Source organism: Artemia franciscana, chromosome 8 (genome assembly GCF_032884065.1).
Source record: "Artemia franciscana chromosome 8, ASM3288406v1, whole genome shotgun sequence".
NCBI lineage: Eukaryota > Metazoa > Arthropoda > Branchiopoda > Anostraca > Artemiidae > Artemia > Artemia franciscana.
The window spans coordinates 22,486,475-22,510,654 of NC_088870.1; the positions used below are offsets into that span (position 1 = coordinate 22,486,475).

General features: G+C 33.9%; 1 protein-coding gene across 3 annotated transcripts in view; it reads right to left on the reverse strand.

Moving 5' to 3' along the window:
• The window catches only part of LOC136030151 (eukaryotic translation initiation factor 4 gamma 3-like), a 119,685-nt gene that overhangs the window by 87,259 nt on the left and 8,246 nt on the right, over positions 1–24,180 (reverse strand). For 2 of the 3 annotated variants that reach the window (XM_065708855.1, XM_065708854.1), the window contains exons 2-3: positions 19,146–19,323; positions 1,585–1,784 (exon numbers count right to left, since the gene is read on the reverse strand). In XM_065708855.1, the coding sequence (XP_065564927.1) occupies positions 1,585–1,784; positions 19,146–19,298 (353 nt within the window). In that variant the 5' untranslated portion in view covers positions 19,299–19,323. Of the gene's footprint in view, positions 1–1,584; positions 1,785–19,145; positions 19,324–24,180 lie in introns of those variants that run through there. The other variant, XM_065708857.1, reaches the window with a different exon arrangement.

Below are 24,180 nucleotides of genomic sequence, written 5' to 3' on the forward strand. Positions count from 1 at the left end.
GAAGTTTTTCTCAGTAAGCGAGAGAGAATATTAAAATAAAAAAACATATGTTTGCTAACCGTTCAATAAATAGGGATACGTGAAATTTAAATACTGATCCAGTTTATCATATTTTTTTGAAAAATGATCCGATAGTTAACAAGGGAATTAAGATTTTTAAGAATCACCTTGGGACGAAATTAACTTACCAGGAAAAGAAGAATTGCTTCAATGATAGCTAACAAAAGGATTATTTCGCAACAAAAACGAAAGGATTGTTTTGCAACAAAATAACTAACTTCATTTCCATGTTTATACTTTTTTATCCAGTTGCTTTGATGTTCTGATTGAACCAACTCTATTAGCTTCTGTTACCTATGAGTATCAGTTGCAATATCTGTATTTTATTAATATTGGTGGTGGTTTTAATTCTTTTTAGTTCATTTTAGTATTCATCTTTGCTTCTTCTGTGATAAAGATGCCTCATTTTCATACAGGTGAAATATTTGCGTCGTTTTAGTTTTTGTTTCTCTCTACTGATAGGCTCTATAGCCTAGCAAAATGGCTATATAACAAATTTTAATCAAACGATTTTGGGAAAAAATTGACATCAGAGGAGGACTAGCCCTCCAACCTTTTTGGTTGCTTAAAAAGAGAAATAGAAATTTCTATTCCTGTTCAAATGAGCATTCGCCCAGTATTCTAGGATTAATGGCTCGATATGATCGTCCACGGGGAAAAATTAAAAAAAAACACCATACATTCATTCGTGATCTTACTGATAAAAAATACAAAACTCCATATTTTTGGACATGGGAGCTTAAAAATTTTACAATGGAGTCCTCGAATACGCTTGATTTTCATTACGATTCCTTAAATTGTAGTGTTTGTTTCTCCCTTTTTTAAAAATCAGGCACCTTTTTTCAGGCTCTTAGCTTTTGATGAGTAAAACTAAACTTCATGAACCTTGTATCTTTGGAATCAGCATAATAATTAAATCATTATAATATGTTTATTGATGTCAAAATTCCGTTTTTAGACTTTCGGTTACTATTGAGCCACACCGCTCCTTATTTACTGCTTGTTAAAACGAACTGTTTGATATAGAGCTTCAAGACACACAATGGGCTGTTTTTTGGATTGTGGTCCCCTGTCCCTTGATCATAAGAATGTCAATTACTGGGCAAGTAGTGACATGTAGCAGAAAGGGAGTTTGGATAAATCCCCGGTAACTAGAGTAAATTATAGTTATTTACTTAAGTAAAACTATGTCTCCAATGGCATTTTATTGAGTAATTAAGACTTACAGCTAAGACTTAAGGCTGGTTGTGATTCAGCCAAACTGATTTAAAGAATAAGTGATTCGGCAAAGGAGAACTGCAAAATGGTGACAGTCAGAAACGTTTGCATCAATTTCAATTAAACTATTCGAACTATTTTTTTTTTACACAAGATAACGTTTGTAACTCATTTTCGACAGCAATTGTTATTGTCGGCAAACCACTTTTAGGCGATAATCCGTTTAAAACCATAAATCTCCGTAAAAAGTCACAAATTTTGATGCATAGTTACTCATAGATAATAATTGCAAATAAATATCTATACCTTTGAATTTGTAGCTTAATTAGTTCACCTTTTGTTACTTCTAGCTCAGTCAGAACTCTTTGTAAGAGCGTCTCTTTAGCTTGCTGCTCTGAAGGCTCAAATTTAAAACTTTGCTGTTTATCTGACTCGGCTGCTTTATCATGATTGAAGAAATAACTAGAGTGAGGCGTCTGATTTTCAAAGGTTGGACAAAGTTTGTTCTGTTAAAAATAGAATAAAATAAAAAAAAATGGTGGAAGTGTGAAGGACTTTATTTCAAGAAAGAGAAGTTCATTAAGAAAGCGAAGTTAACAAATTAACATAACCAACAAAACTAACGAAGGTGTAACAAAGCTAACGAAGCTGGAAGAACCCTTCTTCTTGTTTGCATGTCAATTCCTGTCGCTTCATTTATTCAAAGAATCGGCCAAAATAGACTAAGGAACCAATATTCTAACCCCAGTACACCCAACTAACCAACAAACCAACTAACTAACAATCATGTTGGCAACTGGATCTGAATAATTTAGAAAGTTTGCCATTTGGACCTGATACGCTCTGATGAAGAAAAATGGCCAAAAACGTGGATTTCACGAGCTCACGAGATTGGCGCCAGCCTTATGCAACGCGCTTCAAATAATCGACATAAAATATTTGCAACATTTTAACCAGCATTCAATACTTTTTAAAAGGAATGGTACAATATGTCAATAATACAAAATATGCATTGATGGCTAATTTAATAGAAAGTAAATTCACAATTTTAACTGCTAGCAGACAAAATGTGTCGGTATTACCTTGAAGCCCGTGTTAAAACCATATTTTTTGCTTGGGAACATATTGGTGTTGAATATCAATGGTATGTTCAACCAGAAAATCCTTAGAAATATAGATTATTGATGCTTCAAAATAAAAGAAAATAGTAAAACATATACCCGAAAAGCATGCCCAAAAAAAACCCAATACCCCTCAAACAATTATACAAAAAGTATAGAAATGTAAAAAATATCCCTCCTCTCGTTCCAAAAAAATATAGGGTAGGGAACACTAAACAGTATTTTTAAAAGCTAGTTTTATTCATTACATAGTTAAAAGAACTTAAAAACACAGTCCATACCCTAGTACACGATAAGACATTGAGCATATAGTTCAATTACGATAAAGTTCTAAAATACTCGTGAATTTAGAATATATAGCCTGAAATGTTTTTAAGTTTTTAGCTAATAACGTTTTATTCCATTAAATTATTACTAATATCAAGCAACATTTGTGATACTAGTTTTAAAAACAAGGTTTCCTTAATGGATTGAACCACACTGATATTGACACTTGAAACAAACTTAATTTTGAGCTATCTATAGATACTAATACTAATATTTGATGCATGGAATATCCTTTAATATTAGTCTATATTGATAGGTATAATATAATAGCTACCATAATATAAATCCTAGAAATCCTGTTATTTTTGCCAATAGTACGGTGAATTTATAAATATGTTGCTAATTTCTGCAAGTCCTTAGACTACCTGTAAATTTTTATTTCTGATTTGTCTAAAAATGATTATCAGCAATATTGGCCGTAATAAGAAGAGAGAGGATGTTAGGGGGTTCTAATCCCCCACCGCTGAAATGTTTGTCTGAGTCATAAAAATTAAAAAAAAAATGAACACAAACTAATAGCTTTTATGCGTTTTCAACGTCAGTTTTCATTAAAACAAGATTCTAAATGTAAGTTTATCTCACTGAATATTTCAGATGGGATGTGCAAAGCATCGTTACATACATAAGAATACCCAGGAGTATACTATTGATTTTATCTTTGAGAATGTTTGTGGGATGCCCGGCTTTACTAACAGTATATTTTTCATACAACGGACGTTTAGCACCAAAAATGGCATTTTGAGTGTCTTGACGTTGGCTGAAAGTCTTAAAGACATAGGAGTCCTTAAAACAATTTCCAGCATCAAAGGGAGCTTCCGGAGCCATTTTTTTAAAAATTGATAGGTGGCCTTAGTTGTGCCAACAGTTGGAAAAGCTAACGAAAGGGTAGTTCCAGGCAAAGGAAACCCATAATCTCTTACTGATTGCTAATCAGTATGCTGTCTAGTTAATGCAGGTACAACATAATTCATGTACATCCCGTGTCCGCAAGGATTTCAATAAAATCAGTAAGCACCACAGAAAACTTCCAAAGCTGTCACATGATTCCGTAAGACTTCTTTTGAGATGATTTTAATATTTTCCAAGCGGGTACACTAGAATATTTTTAGGGAATGCCCTTTACTGATATTTGAAAACAAAATTCTACTTTTTTTAAAAAAACAAAAGAAAAAACGCTTTCTAATGATGAAAGTTCTAATGATGATATGTATCTCTGATACGAAACTAAGTGTTACTACTATTAACAGCGACTCACTGCAGCACCAAGCCACCTGGGGCCAAGGCAGCAGCATACGGTCTTCCTCCATCCCAATCTATTGAAGGCCCCCCCTCTTTTAATTCCCATGTACTTTACACTTCCCTTAAATCTTTCCTTATGACATCCTTTAGCCCCAACTGAGGGCGACCTGCTTTTTGTTTGGCCATCCCCAGTCAGCCAAAGAAATGCAGTTTTTGGCGATCTGTCTTCCTTTATCTGTAGAACGTGTCGGGCTCAATCTTACTCTCAATAAAGCCTTAAAAAAACAAGTAGCACACTTTTTGTACATGATACTGTATGAGATACAGTCGGGTTTCCGAAAGAGTCCGTAGGCAGTTTCTTTGGAAAATACCTAGCAGACTCTAGTTTGAAGACTTATTTACTTATTCTTCCAAACCCTTTTCAACTGTGAAAAAGCACTCTTGGCCTTGGCTATTCTAATTTAACATCCTCACTGCACCCACTGTCTTTACTAATAATTAACAAAAATTATTTTTTTAAAACTGAAAGTAAAGGAGCCCTATTAAAACTTGGTAGGAACAGAAAATATTCCGTATATTAAAGGAATTGTGCCCTCCTCAACACCCCTCTCTGTACCGTAAAGTTTGACTCTTTTTCATAAGTATATTTTTTAAAACACCAAAAACTTTAGCGTAAAAAGCGGAGCGTTGAGGAGGGAAGATCCCCTGTCACATACGGAGTAATTTCTGTTCGTTTTAATTTTTAATGTGGCTCCTTAATTTCCGTAATTTTTTTTTAATTTTTGAAGGTTTTAATCCTGGCATGTTTGGATTTTGGCTCTCGGGATATGAATGATTAAAACGAAATGTGCATGTTAATTTTTTTGATAATAAATTATTAACGTTTAAATATTTTTAAACATAATTTTCTATAATTTTTATAATTTTTTAAATATTTTTAAACTTAATTTTCTATAACTATTTTTTAAACGTTCTTATTAGTAAAAAAAAAACATAAGTAATTTACAAATTGACTTAATTAACGAACTTTTATGTTGGTATATTATTATTACGTATATAAGGGGTTTGCCCCTCGTTAATACCTCGCTCTTTACAGTAAAGCTTAAATTTTGTCCTGATTCCTTAAGAATGACCCGTGAATCACAAAGGCCGTAGAAAAAATTGACATTACTAAAAATACTTTTGCGTAAAGAGCAAGGTATTTAGGAGTAGATGAGCCCCTCATATGCGTAATAATTTATGTTGGTTTTAAGTTTTAATGCTGCTCTTTGCTTTTAGTTGAACAAACTTCTTTCATATTTTATTTTTCATTGTTTTTACGGCACTTGGTATTTACCAAATGATATATAGCGATCGTAATTTCTGTCTGTTTGTCAGTCCTGGTTTTGCTAGTCCGAACACTTCAAGATGATTTAGGACGATGAAAGGTGTCTAACATATTAGGGATCAGAGCAGACTAAATTAGAAATAATCGCTTCCCCAATTCGACTATCTTAGGGGGAGGAGAGAGTGAACAATATAGTTGACAAGAATTTTATTCACAGATAAAACAAATGATTGTTTAATGCTGCTCCTTACTTTTAGTTGAAAAAACTTTTCATATTTGTCTTTTATTGTTTTTCTGGTACTTGGTATTTACCGCATGACATATAGAGATCACAATTTCTGTCGGTCTATCGGTCCCGGTTTTGCTAACAAATGACTATTGTTAGTTTGGCTTTCTGGTCTGGCAGTATGATTCTCGCTTAAAGTTCAAAAGATTTATGGTTTGAATACTGGGCTATACCAATTTTTACATGAAGAAGATCCGAAACTAGTACGGATCGTGAAAACTCGGGTATGTTCATCTCACGAATGGATGATCAGATCTTAATGAAACATGATATATAAAAAGATATCAAGTCTCAAATGCTCCATTTTTAATTCGGATCGGATCCGGGAACAATGGGGGATGGAGAGGGAAACGGAAATCCTGAAAACTGGAAATCTTGAAAAATGCTTATAGTGATTTGGATGAAACTTGATGGGGGAAATAAAACAAGTTCCATTTACGTTATTGACATAACCAGTCCAGATCCGATTTCTTTGAGGGAGTTTAAGGGATTTCTAGTGCTTTGGCGAGTTCGAGAATAAGCACAAGTTCTAGATGCATGATTGACATAACCGGACCGGATCCGATCTCTCGTCACAAGTGCCAAATATACTCTAGGCTCTTGTTTATTTTAAATAATCCTAGAGAATCCTGCACCCCCTTCATGGAAATTCTCTTCCCCCATGATGGATTTCTCCATGGAAAGATCTTCCCATGTAACGTCTCCCCTCACCCCCTCCTAGCAAAAAATCCCCTTGAAAACGTCTGTAAGATTCCCAATAACCATTACTATATTTAAACACTGGTCAGAGTTTGTAACTTGCAGCCACTCCCCCGGGGACTGTGAGGAACTAAGTCACCACCAAAGACATAGTTATTAGGATTCTCGACCATGTTGAAAAAATGGCTATCAAAATTTTTATTCAATGCCTTTAGAGGGAAAAAGAGCATGGGAGGGGTCCTAGGTGCCCTCAAATATTTTGGTCACTTAATATTCCCTTAGAATTATCCCTCTTGCGACATTCTAGCATCACTGAGTCCATACAATCACCCCCTGTTGAAAAAAAAGCAATTAAAAACGCTTCCCTGATCAGTCTTCTGGCAAAAAATAAGAAATCCCACATATTTGTAGAGAGGAGCTTGAAACTTCTATAGACGGTTTTTCCGTTATGCTGAATGCATTGGTGTGATTTTCGTTAAGGTTATATGACTTTTTTTATATTTTTAAAAATAAGGTAAATTTTCTCAGGCTTGTAACTTTTGATGGGTAAAACCACATTTGATGAAACATATATATCTAAAATCAGCATTAACATCTGATTTTTCTTTTGTGTCTATTAGCATTCAAATTCCGTTTTTTAGAGTTTCGGATACTATTGAGCCGGGCTGCTCCTTACTAGAGTTCGTTACCCTGAACTGTTTGATACAAACTAGAAAAGAGAAGCTATCCACTAGACTGCTTTTTCGCTACTATACATCAAATTTTAATCTTTACTCGCTTAAAATTTATTCTTGTTCCTAAAACGGAAATATAGTTTAAAAGTCATTTTAACGATAGAATTTTAAACTTTTATCTTTAAGTAGAAACAGCAATAAATGTGATAAAAGGAAATAACATGGACCGATTAAGCGAATGATATAATCTCTGGACAATTAGTTTCACTCCGTGAAGATCTCAGAAAAATAATAGGGAACAAAGAGAGTGATATGGTATGGATGGGCATAAGCAGCAGATCTGGGAGGCGAGGGAAGTCATTATACAAACACAATAGTATGCGATGATACACATCCTCTGGTGGCTTTAGCATTTTTTCCGAAAATATTGTTGGGGAGATGTGGAGGGGTTGGTTTTTTCTTACAAGATGCTGTATATTGTTAAATTTTACACCGAGAGATTATGAAAAAATGTTTAGATATTAGTCTGAAAAACAAAGGAAAGAAAAACATTCTATAAGGAAATTGCGATGGTCAGAATTTGGAAGCTTTGGATGGAAGAAGCTTGTCAAGGAAAGTGGCAACCCATTATTGCATACCATAATAAACTGGAGGAAACAAAGCTCTAACTACGAAAAATTTAGTTAATCACCCACATCAACACCCATGAGATGCTACAATGTTCCTGTGCCGCAAAATTGCTAGAGAACAAACGAATTTTCCAAGTCATTTTCAACTTCTTTCAAAGTTCAAGAAGACGTGTTTGTATGGAAAAGGTATTTACCCAGTGACATATAGTGATTGCAATTTCTATCTGTCGGTCTGTCTGTCTGTTTGTCGGTTCCAGTTTCGCTAATTCGGGCACTTCCCGAAAGTTGTTAGACTTAATTAAATCAGAAATAGTCTCTTCCTCGATTCAACCACCTGGGGGGGGGGGGTAGGGGGAACGAGCAAACGAAATAGTTGAGAAGAGCTTCATTTGCCGATAAAACCAATGTTTATTTTTTTAAGTGTGGATTGCTGGTCTAGGGGTATCGTTTTGTATTAGAGCGCGAGAAGTCTCAGGTTTGAATGCAGGATCATCCCAATTTTTATATGAAGAAGATTCAAAACTAGATAAGTGATCAATATAGCGATCGCTGAAAGTTGGCAGGCATAGTAGGGACCAGACCAGATCAGCTTATAAATAGTGACTCTCCCGATTCGACGATCTGGGGGATGGGGACTGGAATGATGGTTAATTAGAAAAACTAGGAAAAATGAGGCATTTTTAACTTACGAATCGGCTATATTCTATATTCAGGAAAAATAATCTTCACACGGTACATTGACGCAATATTTTGAGCAAGTTTTAATCTTAAATACTCAATATGATTATGAAATGACGAAAGGGGATCAAGAAAAAGTCTTAAATAATGATATGATTGGACCCTAAAAATTTTTTGATCACCAACTTGTAGCTCCTCACAAGAAATCTCTCGAGTGGAACGTTTTGAATGACCAAAAACCATAAAATTAGTTTTCTTAAAATTCGGTACTAGATTTTTAGAAACAAACCATCGATTAACTGAGGTAATACTTATAGTCAGATTTTCGGTCAAGGTCGATTAATCCCTAGCCTTAACTGTTATAGCTGTATTATCTGCAATGAACAGCATGGCAAATATTCTCATGCAAACCTCGGGGAAGATCATTAATATAGATCAAAAATAAAAGTGGACCTTATACTGAGCCTTGGGGAACACCAATATCAATAAGACTTTTTAAATTAGTGATGTTTCCATCGACATTTACTGTGATTTTGCGTCCGCATAGGTATGATTTAATAATTTGTAATCCTTTCCTTCTTATGCCAGAATTTATAATTTTGTTAAGAAGAATTTCATGGTTTAAAGTGTCAAATGCTTTTTTATATCATAGAAAACAGTAGCCACATAGAAATTATCATCTAAACAATCATTTATTTCTAACAAAAGAGCTGCAACTGCTTGTTCTGTCGAACGGTCTGCTCTAAATCCAAATTGATATTTGAACGATTTTCCATCTACTAGGAAATATACCTGAATTGATTGTCAAATTGAAAATGTGGAAAAGTGGTTCAAAAACAATTCCGGCATTCTCTTTAACAAATTTGTTGATAATTCATCATGTCCCACTGAATTACCATTTTTTATATTTTTGATAATCTTATAGAATTCAGCAACACTAGCAGGGACCAGAAATATGATCGTATATTCATTGTGGGGGGGATAAATATTCTTTGTGCGACCTGTAAGGCGACAAATCTATTCCTGCTGAAACAATCGCTTGACCAGCACCAGCAAAATAATCACTAAACATATTAGAAACATCTTGCGGTTCTGTAACTTCTTAACCATTTGCATTAATTAATACCTCAGGATGTGATAACTTTTTACTTTTTCCAATTTTCTCCTTAACTAAATTCCAAATTTTTCGAGGAGAATCAGAATTTTAAATGAATTTTCACAATATACTCTTTCATTTTCTCTAAGAATTCTTACTAACAGATTCTTATAGTTTTTAAAACGTTTGATATTTATTTCAATGGGATACTTCATTTTAATTTTATATAAGCGTTTTTTTTATTAATAGAGCTCAAAAGCGATACATTTACCCATGGTTTTCTTGGTGTATGCCTCTTTCCTTTCAGATTTCTATACCGGTAAAATTTATCAAACTTCTCAGTCACTATATTATAAAAGTTATCTAAGGAATGATCTAGATTCATTCCATCAATTACTGAACTCCATCCTACATCATCGAGGGCTTCTTTTAATTAATAAAATTTCTCCAACGTCTCTTCGCTTTGTTATCTTCTTTTTATTATGCGGGAAATATCACAAAAAAAATCAGCCATAAGTATGCAGAGATCAGATGAATCCTCTGGAATGACATATGTACTAACAGCCCTTTCAGGTGAAAAAATATTATCAATTAGTGAATATGACGTGTCAGTTATTCTGGATGGTACAAGACATACAGAATATAATCCATGACATAGAGGACATTCTAAAAACTTCAAAGTGTTAATATCCATTCTATTCTGATCATCAGAAACAAGGTTGATTAAGTCAATAATAAAATCTCCCGTAACTGGGTAAGACGTATTAAGACTAGCTAATTTATCCATGAATTTTTCAAAACCATTCCTAAACTCCATCTGACTAGCTAACGGACTACGGTAAATAACTGCGATTAGAATCTTCTCATTATTTGGAAAAAAACATTCAACAACACAAGATTCAAATCACATTTCAATATTCATTGGCAAAAAGTCTAGTGTGGCACGGGCTGGTATGCAACTTTTATTTAAAACACCAAGGCCCAACATGAAACAATTGATAACCATCAACATGAATACTTTCAATTGAAAACTCATCTAAAAAAGTTTCGCATAAATCAAATATGTCCGTATCTGATGTCGATACAAAAGTATCAATTGTATCCCTTGCAGTCCTCTAAGAAACCACTACGAAAAGAAAAGATAAATGTCTTCATTCTAAGACAATTTCTTTCAATATTCTACTGCTATTCATAAAGACCCATGTTTGCTACCAAACAAGCAGTTAAAAAAACATTAAAAAAAATAGAGAACTAAACAGAAAGAATCGTAATAAATATATAGAGCAACAAAAATTAGTGAGAAGATAACTCAAATACAAATAAATACGAGACAAAACATGATTAAACGCTTCCTAATTGTATATTTCAAAACATACTAACAGGGCGCTTTACTATTAGACAACATGATTTTATTTCACTGAAACATCCCTTAGAAAACTAAGATGTACATGTCCTTGGGCGTCCGGAAAGTCATCAACCTCTGGCATGCTATCACTAAATGAATATTTAGTTTGTTTGAATCCCCTTTGATATCCATGCCTCATATCTAATAATCATCCGCAATTTATCCCGTTTCACTAAAATCAGCTTACGTATTTTATGAATTTTGGCTGGCAGATCATCACAAATAAACAAGTTGCCTTTATTTCCTTGAAATGTCTTGTCCTTCAGCTTGCTGGCATTTTTTATAATAGAAAACTTGTTGTATTTTTTATTTAGTGTCACCTTTAAGAATTTACGATTTCTGTCATATTGCGAGATTGTAAAATTTACTTCAGGCAATTCTAATACATTGCAAACAACTTCTGTGAATAAAGCTTTAGCGTTATCAATATCCTCACAGACTGCATTCCATATGATGATATTATTTTCGTACTAAGCGGCTTTCAATTTCACAATCCGACTCATTGAATCTTCATTTTTTCTTTTCAATTTTATTAAACAAATTTTAAGCGGTACAAATTTCTAATTGCAAAGTGAGGCAGTTTTTCCACTTTTCGATTCACTATTAACCATCTTACTTTTAAGAACCGAATGTTCTTTATACATATTATCAACCCTCGTAGTAAGAGTACCTAATCGATTGCATGAGTTGTTTAATTTTTTACGATTTTTTTTTTATGATTTGAAGCCTTTGCTTGAAATCTGCAGCTAGTATTGATATTCCCGGTTTCGAGCTAGAGCTAGCATCTGACATGTCTAATGAAATAGACACCTTAACGTTTTAAATACCAATTATCCTTAAGTTGCATTTTGCAAAGAATTTCTTTTAACATTTTTGAGGGGTTCCAAGCTTATTTTTTAAATTGACAAAAGTTTGTTTTTACAGTTATTTTTAATCCCTAAATTTATAGCACTAGGAATTTTTGATTATTTGGTAATAGTAACATAACATTTAGTAATAATTTAGCAGTAACATTTAGTAATATGTTGAGATATATTTAGTTAATTACAAAACACTTTTTCATATCAAACAGTTTGTGGTAACGAACTGTAGTAAGGAGCGACCCGGCTCAATAGTAAAAAAAACTCTAAAAAACAGAACTTCGATGCTAAAAAATATATCAAAAGAATTGGATTCTTATTCTGATTTTAAATACATAAGTTTCATCAAATTTTATCTTTGTAATGAAAAGTTACGAGCCTGAGAAAATTTGCCTTCTTTTGGAAAATAGGAGGAAACACCCACTAAAAGCATAGTATATTAACAAAAATTACACCATCACATTCAGCGTATCAGAAAACCCTATAGAAAAATTTAAAGGTCAAATCTACAAAAATATGGAATTTCATATTTTTTGCCAGAAAACAGATCACGGGTGCGTGTTTATTTGTTTGTTTGTCGTTTTTTTTCTTTCTTTTCCCCAGGGGTCATCGTATCAACCAATTGGTCCTAGATTATTGCAAGACGGCCCATTCTAACGAAAATGAAAAGTTCCAGTGCTCTTTTTAAGTGACCAAAAAAATTAGAGGGCACCTAGGCCCCCTCCCACGCTCATTTCTTCCCCAAAGTCAACGGATGAAAATTTTCAGATAGCCATTTTGTTCCAAATAGTCAAAAACCATGATAACTATGTCTTTAGGGTTGACTTACTCCCCCACAGTCCCTGGGGGAGGGGCTGCAAGTTACAAACTTTGACCAGTGTTTCCATACAGTAATGTATTTAGAAGTGTACCGATATTTTCAGGGGGATTATTTTTTGGTTTGGGGGTAGGGTTGAGGGAAGGGGGCCATGTGGGAAGATCTTTCCTTAAAGGAATATTTCATGGAAGAAGGGAAATTCAATGAAAAGGGTGCAGGATTTTCTATGATTACTAGCTATTACTAGCAACGAAGACCACACTGCCTTTCCATAACAACAAATAAAAAGTAGAGAAAATAGGGAAAATCTTTTCAAGACAGTGGATATTATTTCTGTAGATATTTCGGCCCTATGTCCAAGGGCCGTCTTCAGCACAATACAAGAATAAAAGAGAAACTATATATATATATATATATATATATATATATATATATATATATATATATATATATATATATATATATATATATATATATATATATATATATATATATATATATATATATATATACATATATATATATATATATATATATATATATATATATATATATATATATATATATATATATATATATATATATATATATGTATATATATACATATATATACATATATATATATATATATATATACATATATATATACATATATATATATATATATATATATATATATATATATATATATATATATATATATATATATATATATATATATATATATATAATATATATATATATATATATATATATATATATATATATATATATATATATATATATATATATATATATATATATATATATATATATATATATATATATATATATATATATATATATATAAATGAACTTACATCAAATTGTGAGCATTAAAACTAAATAATCAGAAAAACACTTTTTAAAACTTTTTTGAAAATAGCCCTAGCATCCTTACTTCAACGAAGTTCAACCAGGACTGGTGAAAAGAATGAAAAGAGAATATAAGCTCTTTCAAACTAAAGAGAACAAAATGATTAGATGCAATTTCTTAAAGCTAATCTTGCTTGTTTAGCAGCCTGTCTCAAAGGCCTTTTCGTAGTTGGTTCAGTACTATTATAAATCGGTTTAGTAAAACATTTTGTTAGATCATTTTTAATTAAATTCGAGTATAAAGAATTTAGTGAGTATTCCCCTGTTCAAAGTCCCTGTTCAAAGAATTATTATTATTTATTTTGAGATTAATTTCGATTGATTCTCGAACCACCTGTTTTATTCCCAAATCACTACTGATGAGTGAAGAGTTTTCAAAAAGTATCATGTGGGACGGGTTGTTAAATATATGCCAACCTAAAGCAAAATCCAAGGATTTGTTGGAACTATCTGAAATTAAGGCCTTGTCTATGTCATTTTTATGCTGTTGTAACCCGTCTAGATTCTGATGAGTCCTGCCGACATAATAATTACCCCAATCACAAGGTATTTGATAGACCCCTCTCTGGCAAGTAACTGGAGTCTTATCTTTACCGGAATGTAAGAAATTGAGGATTTTAAAAGCATTAGTAAAAACTACGTACAGGTTATTTTTTGTGCAAATATTTTTAATTTTGTTGTGATCTTTGGGATATACGGAAGATGGACAATATTTGAGGGCTTATCAGTAGCCTCATATTGTGAAGTATCTTCTTCGCTTTTACAAGAATGTCTTTTTATTCTACGGTTAATTATTTTATTGACAAAAGTAATAGGGTATCCATTACCAAAACTAATATCTTTGATAAAGTTTATTTCTGCATTTTCAAACAGTTCGTGGTAACGAACTGTAGTAAGGAGCAACCCGGCTCAATAGTAACCAAAACTCTAAAAAATTGAATTTTGATTTCAATGGCTACGTCAAAAGAATTGCATTTTAATGCTGATTTGAAATATATAAGTTTCATCAAGTTTAGTTCTACCCATGAAAAGTTACGAGCCTGAGAAAATTTGCCTTATTTATGAAAATAGGGGGAAACACCCCCCAAAAGTCGTAGGATCTTAACGAAAATAACACCATCAGATTCAGCGTATCAGAGAACCCTACTGTAGAAGTTTCAAGCTCCTATCTACAAAAATATGGAATTTTGTATTTTTGCCAGAAGACAAATCACGGGTGCGTGTTTATTTGTTTGTTTGTTTTTTTTTCCCCAGGGGTCATCGTATCGACCAAGTGGTCCTAGATTTTCACAAGAGGGCTCATTCTAACGGAAATGAAAAGTTCTAGTGCCCTTTTTAAGTGACCAAAAAATTTGAAGGGCATCTAGGCCCCCTCCCACGCTCATTTTTTCCCAAAGTCAACGGATCAAAATTTTGAGAGAGCCATTTTGTTTAGCATAGTCGAAAAACATAATAACTATGTCTTTGGGGATGACTTACTCCCTTACAATCCCTGGGGGAGGGGCTGCAAGTTACAAACTTTGACCAATATTTACATATAGTAATGGTTATTGGGAAGTGTACAGATGTTTTCAGGGGGATTTTATTTTATTTGGGGGTGGGGCTGAAGAGAAAGGGCTATGTTGGGAGATCTTTCCTTGGAGGAATCTGTCATGGGGGAAGAAAAATTCAATGAAAAGGGCGCAGGATTCTCTAGCATTACTATAAAAAAACAATGAAATTAAAAATGAAAACGTTTTTTTCAAATGAAAGGAAGAAGTAGCATTGAAACTTAAAACGAACAGAGATTATTACGCATATGAGGGGTTCTAAAATTACTTTAGCATAAAGAGCGAGGTATTTACGAGGAGATAAATACCTTGCTCTTTATGCTAAAGTATTTTTAGTAATTTCAACTATTTATTCTACGGCCTTTCTGATTCAGGGGTCATTCTTAAAGAATTTGGACAAAACTTACGATTTAGTGGAAAGAGCCAGGTATTAACAAGGGTACAAACCCCCTCGTATACATAATAAAAATATAAGGTTATGAAAGTTTGTTACGTAAGTTAATTCTTAAATTACGTATATTTGTTACTAATAAAAACTAAAATTAAAATTAAAATTAAAATTAAAAGTTCTAGTTGCCTTTTGAAGTAATCGAAAAATTACAGGACAACTAGGCCTCCTTCCTCACCCCTTATTTCTCAAAATCATCTGATCAAAACTAAGAGAAAGCCATTTAGCCAAAAAGGAATTAATATGCAAATTTCATTTTAATAATTTATGTGCGGAGAGCCAAAACCAAACATGCATTAATTCAAAAACGTTCAGAAATTAAATGAAAAAGAACTAATTTTTTTTGCTGAAAGTAAGGAGCGACATTAAAACTTAAAACAAACAGAAATTACTCCGTATATGAAATGGGTTGTCCCCTCCGCAATCCCTCGCTCTTTACGCTAAAGTTTGACTTTTTGCCACAATTCTACTTTTTAAAACAATTAAAAGCTTTCAAACAGTTCGTGGTAACGAACTTTAGTAAGAAGCGATCCGGCTCAATAGTAACCAAAACTCTACAATATTGAATTTTGATATCAATAGCTACATCAAAATAATCGCATTTTAATGCTGATTTTAAATATATAATTTTCATCAAGTTTAGTCTTAGCCATCAAAAGTTATGAGGCTGAGAAAATTTGACTTATTTAGGAAATAGGAAGAAACACCCCCTAAATGTCGTAGGATCTTAACGATTTTGCCATTTTGTTTAGCATAGTTGAAAATCATAATAACTATGTTTTGGGGGATAACTTACTCCCCCACAGTCCCTGGGGGAGGGGTTGCAAGTTACAAACTTCAACCAGTGTTTACATTAAATAATGGTTATTGGGAAGTGTACAGACGTTTTCAGGGGGAATTTTTTGGTTTTGGGGGTAGGGTTGAGGGAGGGGGCTATGTGGGAGGATCTTTCCTTGGAGAAATATGACATGGGGGAAAAAACTCATTGAAAAGGGCACAGGACGAATCTGGTCACGTTAGAAAAAAACGTCAAATTAAGAGCTTAATATACAATGGTTGGTGTTCGGAGCCTCTCTATTATGGAGTATAATTTCAAAATAACACAACTATACGAGCCATAAAACATATATACCACAATCATAACTCAACTAACGAAAGAACTGCTAAGAGATAATACAACTATAAAGCGAAAACAGGTGAAAACTAACGGGAAAATAAACGAACTAAGAGGTGGAAGGGGCCCAGAGAAAAAATTTAATCCTTTTTCAATTTTGAACCTAACTTCCGCAAAGGAGTAATAATGTCAGAAGCCCCAAAATACCGCATTATTTTCTTTTCAAACAGTTCGTGGTAAGGAACTGTAGTAAGGGGCGACCTGGCTCAATAGTAAACGAAACTCTAAAAAACGGAATTTTGATGCTAAAAGATACATCAAAAGAATCGAATTTTTACGCTGATTCTAAATATATAAATTACAATTAATTTAGTCTTTGTCATCAAAAGTTACGAGCCTGAGAAAATTTGCCCTATTTTGGAAAAAAGGGGGAAACATCCCCTAAAAGTCATAGAATCTTAACGAAAATTACACTATCGCATTCGGTATATCAGAGAACTCGGAGAAACAAATCACGGGTGCGTGTTTATTTGTTTGTTTTTTTTTTCCCATGGGTCATCGTATCGACCAAGTGGTCCTAGAATGTCGTCAGAGGGTTCATTCTAACGGAAATGAAAAGTTCTAGTGCCCTTTTTATGTGACCAAAAAAATTGGAGGGCAAATAGGCCCCCTCCCATGCTCATTTTTTTTCCAAAAGTCAACAGATTACAATTTTAAGATAGCCATTTTGTTCAGCATAGTCGAAAACCATAATAACTATGTCTTTGGGAATGACTTACTCCCCCACAATCCCTGAGGGAGGGGCTGCAAGTTACAAACTTTGACCAGTTTTTACATATAGTAATGGTTATTGGGAAGTGTACAGACGTTTTCAGGGGGATTTTTAGGTTCAGGGTGGTGGGGTTGATGGGAGAGGGCTTTGGGGGAGGATCTTTCCTTTGAGAAATATGTCATGGGGGAAGAAAAATTCAATGAAAAGGGCGCAGGATTTTCTAGTATTACTATAAAAAAACAATGAAAAAATAAACATGAGAACGTTTTTTCAAACGAAAGTAAGGAATAGCATTGAAATTTAAAACGAACAGGAGATTATTACGCATATGAGGGGTTCTAAAATTACTTTAGCATAAAGAGCGAGGTATTTAGGAGGAGATAAATACCTCGCTCTTTATGTTAAAATATTTTTAGTGATTTCAACTCTTTATTCTACGGTCTTTTTGATTCAGGGGTCATTCTTAAAGAATTGGGACAAAACTTACGATTTAGTGTAAAGAGCGAGGTATTAACGAAGGTACAAACCCCCTCTTACACATAATAAAAATATAAGAATATAAAAGTTTATTACGTAAGTTAATTCTTAAGTTACGCGTATTTTTTACTAGTAAAAACGTTCGTTGAATATTAAAAGTTCTAGTAGCCTTTTTAAGTAACCGAAAAATTAGAGGGCAGCTAGGCCTCCTTCCCCACCCCTTATTTCTCAAAATCGTCTGATCAAAACTAAGAGAAAGCCATTTAGCCAAAAAAAATTAATATACTAATTTCATTTTAATAATTTATGTGTGGAGAGCCAAAATCAAACATGCATTAATTCAAAAACGTTCAGAAAGCAAATAAGAAAAACTAGTTTTTTTAACTGAAAGTAAGGAGTGACATTAAAACTCAAAACGAACAGAAATTACTCCGTATATGAAATGGGTTGTTCTCTCCGCAGTCCCACGCTCTTTACACTAAAGTTTTTAATTGTTTTAAAAAGTAGAATTGTGGCAAAGAGTCAAACTTTAGCGTAAAGAGCGAGGGATTGCGGAGGGGACAACCCATTTCATATACGGAGTAATTTCTGTTCGTTTTAAGTTTTAATGTCGCTCCTTACTTTCAGTTAAAAAAAACTAGTTTTTTTTATTTAATTTATATATGAATCGGAGCAAATATTTGGGGCACGATCAATGAGGGAAGTTAGAACTGCTGTTTTAACTTGTGTGGGGTGATTTGAATTAAGGTGACGATATGTATTGTTTTTTTTGTTTTTTTTGCTTTCGATATATAGTAAAATCCATTTCATCAGCATTACGAATAATTAATACATCTGAAAACGGTAGTTTATTTTCAATTTCAACTTCTAGGGTGAACTGCAAATTTCGGTCATAAGTGTTAAGATGATCTAAGAAGCCCCGAAGTTCAGCTTCCCCATAATTCCAAAGTGAAATTACGTCATCCATATAACGACCCCAATCATTGCTTTTTAAGATATTACATATTTTGCAGCAGCCGTTGCAAATTGTCTGATTAATATTTAGTCTTTTTTCAACATGATATTATAATATATTACCCTCTATATCCAAGAAAAATTCTATGTCTTCACAAGAAATAGTCAATCCATTTCCTAGTGTAAAACTTTCTAAATGAGAAAAATGGAAATAATTAGTGGCCCTCAAATAAACCCTCATGATACCCTCGACCAAACACTCATAAATGACGCATTTCCAAACAGTCAGGCTGAGAAGTTTTCTTGCTAACAAAGGACTGTTATCCTATTACTCTTTAAATAAATAATTTTCTGTTTTATAATCAAAATAATCAAAATAAATTTAGTTTTAAATGAATCTTTAAAAATCATTCTCGAAAATAATTGCGAAAGTTTACAACTTAAGTGGTGATAGAGAAAACGATAGATTGATGACTCACTGCTTCTATGTATTGCAAAAACCATTGTGGTGGTGAATCCGAGCAGGCGAATTTGGCAAATCCTGCTTCAAGCCTTCCACAAACATCTCCAAACTTTCTCTCTAATGAATCTAAAACAATTGTCAGATTTGGCTGGCTTATGTCCTCTTTCATATTTCTGATTAAAGTGAAATTACAACTGTAAATAAAATCCACATGAAAAGAAATAGCACTAGACGAAACATAATCAATAACCAAAGGCTATAAGTAATCACTTTGAAATCAATTTAATTTCAATTTTCTTTTTCTATATCTTTTTATTTTTTCTTTTATTTCTTCTATGACTAGGTATTTCTTTTTTTTTGGAAATGGCACTATTTTACAGTAAATGGTATTAGCCAAGAGTTTGGCATATTGAGAAGGAGATTTGATAAGGAAATAATTCTTACTTCATAATATATAAAACAAAATTAAACAAATGTTGAAGGTTTAGCTTACATAAATTAATAAAGCACTGTACGCGAGTATGTGACGGCGGAGAGAGAGAGTGAAATTATGTTTTGATTCTATTTCGTTCTATTTCAAAGAAGGTGAGGCTTCACCACTTCCTAAAAGTAAGGACAAAGATAGGTGATTTCTTTCTTCTTCTTCATTTTTGGGTGGATAAGCAAGGAATGTCGTGTTTAATAGGGTTGTGACAGTCAATAAATCAGTAGTGATACTAGCTGTGGCGGCTTATAGTGCCTATAGTTTTTAATAAAATAGGAGTTTTAAGCTCTTTTTGCATAGCCAAAGGAAGCCAATCAGAACGCATTAATTAAGTCTGTTCAAAAGACCCTACATTATACAGGCGTATTCCAATAATAAAGGACGCGCATAAATCGAAAGAATACATCCTACAGAATTTGATTTATCCAAATTTTAAAGAAAATGAAAGTGCATTGTTTTGTTTAACAATATCTATAATATGAGTGTTAAACTTCAGGTCCTTAATAGTAATAAAATTGGGAATTTCATGTGATTTATTGTCCCTGAGTGTTAACGTAGAACTAAAAGTAATGGGAGCAAAAGTACTTCCAAGAGAAGTAAATACCCTCTAGGTGGAGGGGGCTAGTAAAATACAATGGTAAATGGTCCATGATTCTTTACAATGGTCACGAAAAAGACGTTCGATTTGTTCAAAACTATGCGGAAGGAATTTCTGAAACCGAAACAGCGTCTGCAGTAGAAATCACTGACAAACTAAAGAATATTTGGATGTGTGCACAAGGAAACAGGAAAAAAAACAGTCAGCTGGGATTCTTGATTGCTAAAAAAGAAAAAAGGATTGAAAGCAGCGTTTTCTGCTCCCATCAACTTCTTTGGGAGGCAGGAAGATCGTTTTCCATTGTGACTGAACTAAGTATAAACACTAAATTTTTGCAAAAAAATTTGCAATGATTTTTTGTACTAAAACCCATAGGAAAATGGTAATAACATAATAAAAAGGAAATTTATTTTTAACTGTTATTAAATAAACATAACATAACCATCTCATAGCACAAAGAGAAACATAAATCATAAAAAGAAGATAAACATAAATCACAAAAATCTACTTCTCTGATCCATTGCCAGCCTGAGAAATAGTCTTAAATTTGTAATGCTTGCAAAACAATTATATCTCAATAATTTCACCAGCCATCTCTCATCAAAAATTTTCCATATTTTTCATCTCCCAACTCCCTCAGTTCTTCAAACTCATACATCACATGACCTACACTCTCATTCATAATTCCTCACATCGGGCAAAAGTAAGGACCATCTTGCTCTTTCCCTCTCCCTAAATACTGCATTTGAAATCGAAGGAAACAAGATTTACAAGTTTTACTGAGCAAAGCTGAAAAGCAAAGATTAAGTTTCAGGTTGGTAAATCCACGTTCTCTCGGGCGTTTTGTTCATGTTTTTTTCATTTCAATATCTCATATTAAGTATGAATATTAAATAGTTTTTTGCAAAGAGCCACTAAATAGATTTGGGATTTGACTATAGGGTTTGAAAATCCAGATTATTTGAAATTTATGTCCTTAGACAAACCGTGTAAACAGGAAAATTATAGGAGGAGGAACCTCCATAAATTACAGAAAAGCCTCTAGGGGAATCTATTGGAAAGCCTCGTGCAATTACTCAAAAGTGTCTTATTTAAATCTGTGGTAAAAAACGAAAAAGGGTTATGGCACTTTGAACATACTGGTAGCATTCTTGTAGCATTTTTGTCATCATTAAGAGGTCATTAGTCTGTAATGATCTTCTCAAATTCGTCCAATAGACAAACACGGATACATGAAATTTTTAGATGGCGTTTGTACAGTAAAATAGCAAGTTCTGGACCCTTTTAAGTCACAGTGTTCCTAGTGCTTTCAAAATAAGTTTCCATATGCTTTTTCCTCATATTGTGTTGTTTTTTTTTTACAGAATCTTTTACGGAAAAAAGGCAATGTAAAATTGCATTAATGTTAGATTACTTACATCTTCACTTACTTGACTGAAGTCCCATCTGGCCTTATTGGTCGTCTCCGGGCCTCTCTACTCAAGAGCGAATGTATTTGTCACCTACACTGCTCTATGTTCTGTGCCATTCTGAGAAGAACAGGGAGGTAGCAGTTGAAGAAGTTCTCCTTACAGCACTTTGAAGGGTGACCAAGAGGGTGCCTTTCGATTACGACCCCTTCTGTTATTGCTCCATTGGTTGCTTCAACATGCGGCATTTTTCGGTGGTAGATGCACTTAACCATGTGAGGAAAGAGGATACATTCATGCAAAATACCAACAGAAGTCTGGAATTCTTCTGCAGTTTCCTCAAATGTTTGTTCCTGGTTTCTGAGCCACTCACACATGCTATAAATGAGTAATACGATATTTGACTGTATGTCGTAATGCAGTAATATATGCAAAAGCCCTTCTCTCCAAATTAAGATTAAAGTTTGTTTGAAGTCAATTAAGAGTATTAAAGGTATTTTTCCATTCCTTGACGGATGACAAAATCTGGTCAATTGTTTAGCGGTATACTCGAAAACCTGCCTGATACTAAGGGATTATGTGACTGGTTTATGCTTTTATTATGTCTAGTAGTATCTTGGTCATAACTTTGACAGGTTTGCTTGTCAGGCTGATTGGTTGGTAATTGTGACATTCGGATTTGGACCCATTCTCATGGAGAGGAATTATGGTAGCGGAACAGAACGTTTTCGGGAATTATTTCTTGTGTCCAGCAGGTGTAGCAATTCGGTGGTAGAGGTCTGTTACGACTTCTGAGTCGAAATTCAGGAATTCTACTTGCAATCTATCTTGTCCAGGTGATTTATTTGATTTGGGTGACTTCTAGGCAGCTTCAACCTCGCTTATGAGTGGTGGTGGGCTTGGTTTCAATAGGGGGATGTTATTTCCACCTCTCTCTTAATCTTGCTGCGTCATTAATGGGAGTCCCGTTCTTATCCAGGGTTGCATTTATAAGTGTAGTTTTTCACCTAAATAGCTCTCGATTTCTTTTGTACGTGGCAGGGGTATAACCTTTTCAGAATTCCAGATTGCATTGGTTATATTTATAATGAATGTACGCGGTTATAACGCGTTTGATCATTTTTTCTTTTTGTCACTTAAGATGCTTAAAAATGTCTATGTTTTCTGAATTTTACCTTTTTAAACAGTTGAATGATCTTTTCTGTGATCCATAAGTGTTCAGAGCCATTAGTTCTTCCAAGGACTGTCTCGACTTTCTGTATGAAGATCTTGGTACTCTTGTCGACTAGGGTTTCCAAATTCATTTCCTAGGATTTACTGAAGAATTTTCTAATAGGGTTTCGAAAGTCAAATCAAGATTCATCCGGTAAAAGTTGTGATTTGACCAGTCTTTTAGAAGCTCAGTACGGAATCTCGGGGCTTTTTTCTGGAGTTTTGTTGCCGACTTCAGACAGTTGCAGAAACATGCAATCGATGTCAAAGTGTCCTCCTGCAAGAACGACTGTGTCAGGCACGCAAGTTTTTGCGCGTTTCAGGACGAGTGCCACTATTCCAGAAGTATTCGAGTATTCCAGAAGGTAATCACCTCTTCTTTTTCTAATACCATGACCAAAATTTCCCGTGACGTCTTTATTACCGTCGGAATTTCCACCCTCTACTGCATTAAATTCTCCAATGATGAGAATTTTGGAATCTAGTGTGATGAGAATTTTGGAATGGAGTCCGTGAGGCTTTGGAGTTGGCTGTAAAATTACTCTAACTCTTTATCACTACGGGAAGAATCTGGCGAATAAACATGGATGATACTCAGGTTCGTAGTCGAACCTTTCAGCCAGATAGCAACAAAAAGCTCGGAGACTGGAGTTGAGGAGATAAGTGGTTTTTTGTCTTGCTTCAAAAATATAAAAAATACTCTTTGGCGATGAAATCCATTGCTCCGACCAGACAAAAGTAGTGTTGTGTCTCCAACCATTCAACACCAGTTACTGGAATATGGGTTTCTTGCAGACCAATGATATTCCACTTATACCTGTTGATTTCCCGTACAAGTAGATCCTTCATTTCTTCCTTAGCCAGGTCCTTTCAGTTCAAATTCCTATTGACAATGTTGTCTTAGGGGTAAACAGGGGCGGAATATCCGATTCAGGATTTGTTACGTTGGAAATTGTATTTGCGGTGTAGCCAGTCGTCAGGTCATCAGTAATCTTCCCAGCGGAGTCGGTCATCACATTATCAACTATCCTGGACGCGGTATCTGGTTCGTCAGTTACCCTGGACGCGGTAGATGGTATTGCACGGTCTTCGGGCAAAACCCACGAACGCGGTAACATTGGGTCATGTATGTTTTCTTGTATTAATGATTATGTGATTTGAGAGCAATATCTGGGAAGAAAAGATACTCAGATAGATTTTAAGATTTCGGCTGGCTGTTCCTCTCTATCTCGAGCAGGGGCTGTTGACTCATATACGACCTCATCCACAACTTACAGCTATTCTCAATGATGCGAGGAAGCTTGGCGTCTGTAGGGACATGTTCACAAGCCAGTGGGCCCTGTGAATC